We start from the raw sequence: 11,463 nt of genomic DNA, 5'->3' as shown, positions 1-11,463 counted from the left end.
AAAGCCATATCTCATAAAGTTTACATGCCAAACACAGAAATCAGTGATAGGGGGTGAAACTAAAAGTAAAGCCCCCAATCCGTACAACCAAAGCCTGGGAGTGCAGCCAGTCAACCTTCAAGGCTCAAGTAGGGGGAGGCAGGTGTGGAAGACATCCAGCACTGTGAGCTTACATGGTCTGATCTTTGTGGTTCTTCACTGGCAAGACCTCAGCCCACAACCTTCAATATAAGAGCTGATATACTGTGGCACTCTCCTTGGAACCCGTGACCAGATACCGGTTATCAGAGGACACGTCACAGCACAGAATGTCATAGCACTCCTCTGCCTAGAAAGAGAGGAGGATATCAAGGAAGGGTGGGGGCTTGAGCCAGACATGAGGACTTCATAGTCCAAGGTTTACGTAGACTCAAGGCTTCATGGGTTCACAGGATCAGTCCCCAGCCCCTCCCACTACAGAAGACCATCTCAGTGGTGTTTTCCAGTTCTTTCTCGGATCCATCAAGTAGAGATCTGGGGCTACAAGCTCTGAGTGTTTCAGTGCATTCACCCTGAGTCCCCCCGACTCCCCACCTCCGTACCTGGAACAACCTTCTTAGAGAGGGCGCAGCTAAGCAGTGGATCATCTCATCCAAGGTGGCCATAAAATAGGTCCCTGGCAAAGGAAAGATTGGGGCGGAGTTCATAGACTGAGCCTCTGTTCTAATTCCAGCTGTCCTCAAGTAGACGGGGGGGGGGGTGCAAGGGAGCGAACAACTATCTTCTCTGCCTCATTTTCCCTGCCTTATAAGAATCAGACACATGGCCCAAGCCACCTCTTCATGGCCCTGCTGCTACCCTCTTCCCTACCCAGGACAAGATGAGTTATTACTGAACAAAAGGCCCATGAGATGGAACTCCTGAAGAAAAATCTGCCTCCCTGTACTTTCCTGCTTCATTCTATATGGGAAGCCCTTGTGAGGGAGGCATAAGGAAAGGGGGTGATGGAGAAGGAAGATAGGGACCTACGGCTATCACCTGGCTTCTAACTCACCGCAAGAGGCGAACTTGAGGTTGTGGTGTTGCGTGTATCTTTGGACAACAGCTTTATACTTCTCCTCCCGGTGAGCATGAAGGATGACGATGTCACTCATCTTCAGGCCGGCTAGCACCCATTCCTCACTGGGGTCGTGGGTAATGCTAAGGATCTGGGGGAAGATTGGGGTCAGCATTCAAGACTGCTGGCGCGACAACTCAAGGCCCAGCCTCAAATTCATACTCACCAACCCATGCCCACATCCACGCCCCCACCCTGGAGTCGAACTTTGTCCTGAAGGCAACTAAGCAGGCACCTCATGGCATAAGTTGTGTTGCTGCAGCTTCTGGTAGCTCCTCAGGTCCCAGGAATATAGGGTGGTGTCTTCACCACCTGTCCAGAACTTAAAGCCTGTGATGTCCACACAGCGGGACCCATAGGGAGGGACTTCGTGTTTCCTAGTGGGAAAATGACTTGGAGGTCTTCAGAAATGTTTGCCCCCCAACCCAGAGGTTACAGGGTTAGGACGACCCTAGATGCACCTTCCAGGCTGCTTGGCACAGCCCTGCTGCCAAGAAGGAAAAGTGGGAGGTCTCTTGTTCTAGAAGTCCTACCTGATCAAGATTTGGTTCTGCACATCCCAAATCTCCACAAATCCTTTGAAAGAGGCCAAGCAGATGTGAGCATCAGAGGAAAGGGCCAACGAGTGGCATATGGAGCCCGTGGAGGCCATCTGAGCCCTGATTTGGGGGGTGGGCGCCAGGTCCCAAAGAGTCAGAGCTCTGGCCATCCCCCCTGTGATGAGACTCCGCTCGTCAGGGAACAGCTTGCATGTAAGGACACGATTCCGGGGGTCCTGGGGGAAGAGCACATGCTGTCAGTACACTCGGCTGCTCTGGGGATAGAGGCCCTGGCTGACTTCTCTAAACCTGATGGAGCCCCTTACCTGAAAGTCCAGCTGGGCCAGAGGTGCCCTGTCTGAGGCATGCAGTGCATCTTCATCCCAGACCCGGATGTAGCCTGTACCACATGTGTACACATGGCAGGGAGTACTGCTGATGGCAATGGCGTTGACCCGCTTCCCGTGGCGGAGAGTGCCAACCCTCCAGGAACCACGTGGGGACTTCCACTTGACCACTGCCTCATCCGGAATGGAAGGCTGGAGAGAGAGGACAGGACTGGTCCACCAAGGGGGACTCCTGCTCTACCCCTTATCCCCAAATTCCTAAGCTTTCTCATAAGAGTTTTGCTTAGGGACACCCCTGTTCCCCAAGTCACATCTCTTGTAGAAGTGACACTGGGCTAAAGGCCTACATATCAGAACAGTGGAAGAGGAATGACAGCCTCATTAAGAAGGTGACATCCCAAGCCATCACTACCTAAGAGGAAGGGAAGAGAGGTGCGCAAGCACACCACTTCTCCATTAGAGGGTGGGTAGGAAAGAAGGATGATGTCTCGGTATTGAAACATAATATTAAGGTACTTACAATGGCTTTGAGGAATGACCAGACTTCTCTGTTGGGCAAGGATGAAGAAGAGAACTGGGCTGCAGAGAAACAGTCACATCCACCTCTCATGGACAGGGTATCACAGTAACAGAGATACAAGCTCTCGGAATACCAAAGCGGGCCTCTCCTCCGCCATTTTGGATCCATCTTGGACCACTCCCCCTCCCCATCCACACTGCCATAGCCAGAACTTACCAGTCTTGTCTCCCGGTTGGAAGCTATGACAGAAGGGAAGAGAGAGAAGAGGGTGTGAGGTGCGGAACTTGGTGCCAGACACTCTGCCCATGGCAGTCCATCACCGCCCAGCCTTGCTCATTGCAGCCTTACCTTGAGCTGGTCCCTCCTTCTGATTCTGCCTCTGAAAACCACATGGACTGGAGCCCAGCTGCATCCTGGGCCTGAGGATCCCACTGCTGCTGGGTCATACTGTGCATCGCCTGACAAACAGGGTCACGCTGTATTGAGGGACATGGGGGCAGCTGGAGCATTCTCTGTGCACTGTCCATTTGGTGTTGCTCTTGTTGCCCATGATGAAAAAAAACACCAGAGCTTTCTGGTATCTTCTTTATCCCCTCTGTTTCCTCATAAATTCTGAGTGTCCTGGGTGAGTCCTCTTTCTCTTCACTCATGTTCTTGGATCAATCAAGTTAATGAACCATCTGTCTCTAGGGACCCAGCAAACAGATCCTGGGTTCCCCAAGTCATCCTGTACTATGGAAGAGAACAGAAAGGGGCTGGGAAAAGAGCTCTGTTGGTAAACACTTGTTGCACAAGCGTGAGAATCTGAGTGCAGATTCCCAGGTGGCCATGTGAAAAGCCAAGCATGTTTCTGTCATCCTAGGGCCAGGAAGGCGGAGACAGGATCCCTGGGGCTTGTTGGCCAGCCACTCTGAATTCCTGAGCTCGGGGTTTAATGAGAGACCCTGCCTCAAAGAAATAAGGATACGGCAAAGGCCCAGGGAGATGCCTCCACTAGACAGATGGCCTGACTTCAATCCCCAAGCCCATGTAAAGATCCAGATGGGGTTGCTCACATCTAGAATCCTAGAACTTCTCCAACAGGATGGGAAGTGGGAACAGAATTACTCAGATGCCTGAAGGCCAGCTGCCCTGGAGCATGCAGCTCAGCAACAGACCCAGAGAAACCCTGCCTCAAAATAAGGTGGAAGAAGAGAACCAGCTGCTGAAAAGCGGCCCTCTAGCCTCCTCGTGTGCTCTGTGGCATGTACACATTCACACGCACATGTGCATACACATGCACTGCACTCACCCCAAAAAGCAGTTTCAAAAAAGACTTGGTTCGAAAAAGCAACCTCTGGCCAACACACACACACACACACACACACACACACAGAGAGAGAGAGAGAGAGAGAGAAAGAGAGAGAGAGAGAGAGAGAGAGAGAGAGAGAGAGAGAGAGAGCTCAGCTATATTGCACAAAGTCCGTTTTGAATGTCCTGAGAAAACTTTTCATGTAAAGCTTTAAAAGATTGACGACCACCTAACTTTTGCAGAACTGTGTTTCTACATAGACAAAGCTAAACTCACCCTTTGATTTGGACATACCCATTTCAATTGTGGCTCATCCCCAATGTACCCAAACCCTGAGGCAACAGGAAATGCACATGCAGGCCATGGGGTGTCTCACCCACTACAGGAGACAGCATGGAGGATCTTGGGACCATGAACTTAAACATAAGACACTGTCTGGTAAGAATGAGATGCAGATGTTGAGGACGTGACCTGCCAGTAGCTGACATGTGCTGCACCCTGAGATAATTCTAGGATGGGAAAGGAGGCACCCTGCAGGCTGTGGGACACTGGAGAAGGCTACAGTGGAAATGGTACAGGGAAGAAAGTCCACTTTCTTATAACTGTAGCCTGTTCGGGAGGATCTGTGAATTTAAGATAAGCCAGTGCCCTATTTGAAACGATTCCACTCCAACCTACCCAACAGCTAACCCTAGAAATGTCCCTGGGAAATTCAAGGGTCATGGGTAGCCATGGAGAAGAAATCTTCCATTCAGAACAATGGTTTTGATAGCCAGGATCAATCCATGTCTCTCATAAAAGGCTCTAGCAGGACTTCAACAGAAACCCAGCATCCTGCCAATGGTTAGGTGTGTTTTTGGCCCTAAGCTAAATGTTTCACATAGAAGGTCTCATTTGATCCTTGCCACTGTATTCTCTGTGGCTGGTTGATTGTTGGTTTAGGGGTGTGCAGATCAAACCCAAGGCCTCCCCCACACATGCTAGGAAATCACTTCATCACCGAACTAAACTCCTAGCCTTTATGAACCATTTTGTAGGTATTGTTTTAAGACAAGATCTTCTCCTGTAGCCCAAGCTGGGCTCAAACTTCTGACTATCCTCCTGACTCAGCCTCTGGAGTGCTAGGACACACTTCACAGATTTAGAAAGTGAAATGTAGAACAAGTGAGCCCCAGGTCCCAAGTCAAGTGGCTAGAAAACACAGAACAGCGTCATACCGTGTTCCCTCCGGCTCCCTTTCCTACCTCCCACTAGAAGCGGTACTCACCATAAGAACCGAAACAACCACTCTGACCTAGCATCTCTACCTTCACAAAGCTACCCTGTAGACACAGTTGGATATCTACAATTGTATAAGACGGGGCAAAGCCCTAGCAGCACAGGTAAAGACTGGTGATGGAAGCTACAGCCCATCCCCACAGTGGAACAGTACACAGTATTTTCAGAAAAAAACCACAAGGACATATTTGCTGACATGAAACATTTCATGGTATAATATTAGAGGGGGGTGGTTTACAAAGCCCAGAACAGTGTTTAAAATATATTAACTTTGTATAAAAAAGGAGAGAGATTTATTTTCATGTGTGTTCACATATGTACAAGAGAGTAAGGAGAATAGCTGTGCTTCCAACACAGAAATTGGAAAATAGGAACAAGGAATGGGAATGGGTAAGTCACAAGACCTGATATTGCTTTTTCTTCTTGGGGAATGCTTCAGGCCATGTTACAAACGGTTGAGCCAGGGCCAAATGACTTTTCATCTTCCGCAAACCATTGTTCTCATGTGTCTTGGCTATGTCGTTTTTTCAGTTAACATATTTTCTCTGAGAGGCACCGGGCTTCCTTTAGCTAGGGACATGGGGGTGGAGTGAGAACGGCTCGTTTCAGCCCTGCTGAGACCAAGCAGAGAGGCACAGAACGTCTGCACCTTAAGGATCCCTAATAAGTGAAACCGCACTTGTAAGTCCTCTTAAGTTAAGCAACGCTTAAAGACAAATGAGACTCCTTAACCTGGACTTCACAGTAACTAGGCTTTCACCATAAAGAGCTTTCAAAGAAGTCAAGTCATGGGCTCCCCTCTTTTCCTTCCAAGAGCGAGCAATCCTGCACTCAAAATACGTGTGGGCAGGGAACTCACCTCAGAAGGCAGGTCAAAGCCTAGAGGTTGAAAGTGGGTGAGTAAAGACCCAGGTAGGCCTGGATCCATCCTTCCACACTCAGGAGGACCGGGGTAGTGGGCTGCCCGGCATCTTTGGTAAACACTGGCCTAACAAACATTGAAGTCTTGGATGAGAACATGGTCAGGTGCTGGATTCTGAATGGCTGGTCAATATCAGGGTGTGGCCACACTCCCACTGACCTCTTGTGGCTTTGGGTGGAGATGAGGCAGGGAGCTCTCCACACATGTTCAGCAGATAGAGTGAGAAACTTCAGGGGCATAAGCCTCTGGGTGTCCGCTCACCTATAAGAGCCAGTATTTGGTCAAAAGGTACTTGCTTCCCCACCTCTATGTGAATTCCCTTTACTCCTAGGGCAAATCTTCAGCAAGCCAACATCAGGGAGTTAGCGAAAGGAGGGAGTCATCCCCTCTCCTTCTCCGTTTTGGTTTTATGCCTGCCATCTTTTACCAGAGTTTCTGAAGTTAATCATTAAAGAAGCCTTGTATTTCTGTGGCTGTCTTGTCTAGAGATTCTTAAATTTTAGCATCCTTCAGAATCCTCTGGAGGGCTTGATCTCCCACATCCAAGAAATTCTGATGCAAGGGGTCCAGAGCTGAGAATCTGTGTACTTCTCACTGGATGTTTGGTGATGAAGATCGTGGCTTAGGAGAAATGCTGGAACGGCAGTATTGTTGATGGAGGTGATGGGGGTTGTCAAGATGGGGATGATGGAGAAGATTGGTGATGTCAGGAATGGAGTAGTGATAGAGATGAAATTGGTAATGGCATGGGATGATGATGGTGATGTGGTTGTAGATGGTGATGATATTACTATGGTAATGGTGGTAAGGGTGGTGGTAGTGGTAGTAATGGTTGCAAAACTAGTGGTAACGATAGCGATTTATGTCACTGTGGTAGTTTAGGGTGATGGGGTGGTAGTGATGGTGATATCAGTGGTGATGTGGTGGTGAGCATACTGATGTTAGGTGCTGCTGCTGCTGCTGCTGTTGGTTAAAGCACCATGTTTGAGAAGCTCTATGCAATACTTGTCCCCTCTTGTTCCTTCCCACAGAAAGGCAGTTGCCGGTGAGTCTAGACACTCTAGTCTACTGCTCTCATTTTCCCTGCGCCTGGCCTCTCCCTTTACCAAACTATTTACTCTGGTTTCCTTTCCATCCATTGACTTTCTTCTTTTGAAGCAAGAATCTTGCAATGGCTGCTGCTTAGAAATCTTTTACCTCTGGTCTCCAGCATTTTGTCCCTTCCTCTCCTTCCTCTTCTTGCCCCCAAGACTTTGGAAGCCTGGTGTTTAAGATCTGAGTAAATTGTTCTCCTCCTATTTGTTCCCTATTGCTGCTTTACCTGACCCACAGTTTTCTAAGCAGCATGTTCCCACAGCAGGCTTTGGCTCCGGATTGTCCCTTATCTAGGAATGATGTTCCCTGGTCACTTGTATATCAAACAGATGCATAGATGTTCCCATGCACTATGAGAGAAGTCTGTGCCAAGGACCTGAGACCAGGCCAGGCCAAGCCCACATCCTTGAGGAACTCCTGCATAAAAGGAGAGACAGTGCCTGTGGTCACTGCTTTCCTTGGAGGAAAGAACTTCTCAAAGGGGTCACTGGATTTTCCATGAAGTGGTTAACTGTTTGTCGAAGCTCTCTGTGTAACTACACAGGAGGGAACTTCACATAAATCCCTGTCCCGACACAATCCATCTTTTGGTAAATATCTCTTTATTGATTCTCACAGGAAATACACAGTGAGGGACACGGGGCTTGGTCTTTGTCCCTAATTTGGAACCAAAAGAATGAGGGAGGAAAGATAGAATCTCACAGATTCTCGTCCAAGACCAGAATACAAATCCAAGGCCAGATAACTATTTTTAATGTTGTAAGAAGTATTAAACATGAGGTTTTTTTCTATCAAGCACTACAAAAATTGTGTTTAGGACAAGGGTTTCAGCTTGCTTTGTTTCTTTGAGACAAGGTCTCACTGTATAGCCCTGTTTAGCCTGACCTTGAACTCAAGAGATCCACTTGCCCATGTTTACCGAGTGCTGGGATTAAGACATTTCCATTGGAGTGGTAGTCTAGTTCTTGCCCCGTGAGCTCTTTTTAACGATGTGCTTGGGCATTCTGGCTGCATATGTGCCTGTGTACCACATATATGCAGTACTTAAAGGCCAGAAGAGGGTATCAGATCTTCTGGGACTGAAGATATTAGATGGTCGTGAGCCTCTGTGTGGATGGTGGTAATCAAGCCTAAGTCCTCTGGAAGAGATCAGCCAGTGTCCTCAACTACTAAGACCTCTCTTCTGTCCTCCCCTCAACCTCAGCATATGACTTTTTAAAATACTTTAAATAGATTTATTGAGTTGTAAGAGTTCCTTATACATTCTGTATATACGATCATGTGTGTGTGTGTGTGTGTGTGTGTGTGTGTGTGTGTGTTTGCATTTCTCCCCTTGTTGTCCTCTGTTCAATATTCTAAACCCCCTCCATTCCTATATTACCTCAGTTACTGCAAGTTCAGTTCTTAGCAATGTCGTTTAGCTCAAGTGCACATAAGTCACCCTGTCCAGGTTGCTGAAGCCAAATGCCCCTAAAACTTTCTCTTCCTCTTCCTTCACAGCTGGGTGGAGATTAGCCCCACCTCCAGCACTTCCCGGTTTGTGACTGTGAGCAGGTTCAGTCCTTTCTGGAGACTCGGTTTCCTGACACATAAGCTTCCCCACAAGGTAGCTATAAGAGTGGGCTGGGACAGTTGACAGGGCATCCTTATCTAGACTCTGCCTGTCTAGAAATCCTCACTCCGAGGCTGCACCTGATGACCACAGGGGACATTCCCAACACTGGCCTCTGTCTCCCTGAGGCCCCTAAGGGTCACTGAGCCCCAAATGAGCATTTATTTACTTGTCATCTGGCACCGATGCTCTCACTGATCTTGGGGGTCTTGTCCATTTCCCTCATCAGTCACTAAAAAGCAAGGCAATTCCTACTACGGAAACAGAAGTTCGACTGCATCTCCTCCGGTCTTAAGAAAGCCATTCATTATTAGCTCCATTTTCAGATGGGGAAGCTGATGTCCAGGCTGGTAACACGTGATGACAAAAACATTCTAAAACCGGAAAGTGATGGCAGTTGCTCAACACGCTGATGTCACCAAATTGTACATTTTATGGAGTTAAAATGGTAGATTTTGTGTTGTTGTTTGTGGGGGGGGGGGGGAGAAGCAATAAAGAGTCAAAGGCCTGAAAGTCCCAGTATCATGAGCCTTCTTTCTTTCCATCCACGGAACTCCAGGAAGTTTGGCCTGTGGTTTCTTACCTTTACAACCCTAGGAGGGCTAGTCAGCTGTAGATGCCCTCTTGTCCAGGGAATACAGTTAAATAAGGTATGTGGAGGCAAAGGTGTACCCCAGCTGGTGGGTCAACACCTAGATGGTACCAGAACCAAGAGCGTTGGCCTGCAGACCTTTATTTAAGACTGTGCTCTCTGGTGGACCAATGTGGAGCAACTCAAATCTAATCTCCACCCATAAGGTCCTGACAGTTCCTAGGTAGTTCACTAGAGAGCTATGCTCAGGGCATTGACCCCCACCCACCTCTTTTGTCCCCCACTTTAGGAGCTTCTTTTTCAACGAAGTGCTCCCGAGAGTGACAACTAGACAGCTGTTGATGAAAATGTATAAACGATAATATCCACCGGTACCAAACACTTTGCCTTCCTTATACAGAGCGAACGTCTGCAATTCCAAGTCCAAAGAGCAGAGGGCGGTAAGGAGTAGGCTGAGGTCACAGAATGGGGGTGGGGAGGGAAAGACGCAAAAAAGAAGAGGTGACTTTTGTTCTGAGAAGTATACAGGAGGGTCTTTCCGGGAGGAAGGGACGGCAATGGGCCAGGCCACTTCTCACTCTGTCACCTCCTCAGTATTCATCTGGTACTTTGATGTCACTGGGAATCTCCAATTCTCCAAGCCGAGAACAGTTTCCCACCAGCACCTCAGACCCAGGTGCTCTGGGGTCCTGGATCTGAGGTAGCTGGTTAAGGGCTTCTCCTCCGGTTCAGAACAGAGAAAGAGCCTTCGTGTGGCCGAGGGGACCCGGTGGCCTCCTGCTGGTGACTTGGCGACTTGTTTCCCGCCTTGCTGGAAGCGACCAGGCGAGTTGCTCCACAGGGAGGCAGCAGGAGCGGAAGAGGACTCCTAATGGCTGCTTTGCCCGCCCTCCTCCCCATGCAGGGTACCCCCAGACCCGCATATAGCGCTGGTGTCCCTGTCTCCTTGCACCAGAGGCCAGCAGCAGGCCCAGACAGCCCTGCACGAGGCCCCCACGAGGATGGCGGGATCTGTGCAACTCGGTGCATGAGACTCAGGCCTGCGCGGGGAGGAGCCCTCAGAGGCCCATGCCCTGGTGACAAATGAGCGGCCCCAGCCCGGGTGAGGGAAAGCCTGGAGGACACACGGGGGTCGACGGCGACAGACTAGTCTCTTACCGTGACTGGCTGCGAGTCTCTGGGGGGACCCGGGGGCCGCCACAGGAGACACTTGGCGCAGTGTGCAGTCGAGGGAGGCTTCCTGGAGGCTGGGCTTGGACGGAGGGTGGGTGGGATTTCCGCGACCGATAGGGGGTGGGAGCCACACCTCAAGAACATGGCAGCCATTTGAAGACCCGCCCTGCTATGGCAAACGAAACTGGAGCAGGAAGGAGGCAGACAAAAGAGTAGGCCGATGACTCCCGCCTACCCAACTGGTTCAGGCCTTAGCAGGGAGCCCCCAGGAGGCCTGGAAGGTGCTCCACTTGAGCTGTAGTGTGTAGAACTAAAGGAAACTGGGACCTTGCCCAACCCAATGGCTGCGTGCTTATCCCTGAAAAGGCCAAGATCAGCTCATCTCCGGTTGTCCGATTCTTGACTAAGCGGAAGGGGCTGGCAGGCATTCTGGAATAGAATGGAATGCTCCTCAGTTCCTGGTCAGGCAGTGGGAAAGTGGTCCGGAGGGTGTGGAGATTTCAGAGGCAGGGGGGCCGAAGATAGTCTTCGCAGAAGCCCCTCTCAGACTCAGGTATGCCCAGGTGTTTTCTGAGGGCGACGGGTTCTGGATGGGAGAGTACCCTCCACCCCTGAGACAGATGTACTAATCCAGACCGAAGGAAAAGGATTGTAACAGCCTCCGGAGCTCCAGGTGAGAAATGTTACAGTGTAGAAAAATATAGTCTTTGGGACTGAGGCTCCTCCTTTCACTCTAAGACATCGACTGGACTTGGGCAGCTGGGGCTGGGGTATTCTGTCTGGTGATGAGGCTTAATGGCTTGAGGTTTGGCAGGTGTCAAATAGCTTTCTTCAACTGCAGTCTTTGGGGTCTGAGAAGAGTCCTGGACAGTAACAGTCCTACCCAGAGGGAGAAAACACCACTGCCTACCAAAGCACAGCCTTCCAGAGGCCCTGGATCAGTCACTTTCTCATAGGTTTCCCACTGCTGGCAGATCTGGAACATCAGCTCCTGTGGT

General features: G+C 49.7%; 1 protein-coding gene across 1 annotated transcript; it reads right to left on the bottom strand.

Annotated features, from left to right (window-relative positions):
* Positions 1-223: 223 nt before the first annotated feature.
* Positions 224-10,618, bottom strand: TLE7 (TLE family member 7; the record flags this gene model as incomplete). Its single annotated transcript, XM_080936599.1, has 10 exons — positions 224-328; positions 582-655; positions 1,034-1,187; positions 1,332-1,473; positions 1,630-1,871; positions 1,962-2,174; positions 2,503-2,561; positions 2,719-2,741; positions 2,851-2,960; positions 10,451-10,618. 10 exons carry the CDS (start codon positions 10,616-10,618, stop codon positions 224-226), a joined length of 1,290 nt encoding a protein of 429 aa, XP_080792725.1.
* Between the last annotated feature and the right edge of the window lie 845 nt (positions 10,619-11,463).

Source organism: Micromys minutus, assembly GCF_963924665.1.
Source record: "Micromys minutus genome assembly, chromosome: 24".
Taxonomy (NCBI): Eukaryota; Metazoa; Chordata; class Mammalia; order Rodentia; family Muridae; genus Micromys; species Micromys minutus.
Note: the sequence above shows the minus strand (reverse complement) of the source record. Positions and strands in the feature narration are given on the sequence as shown.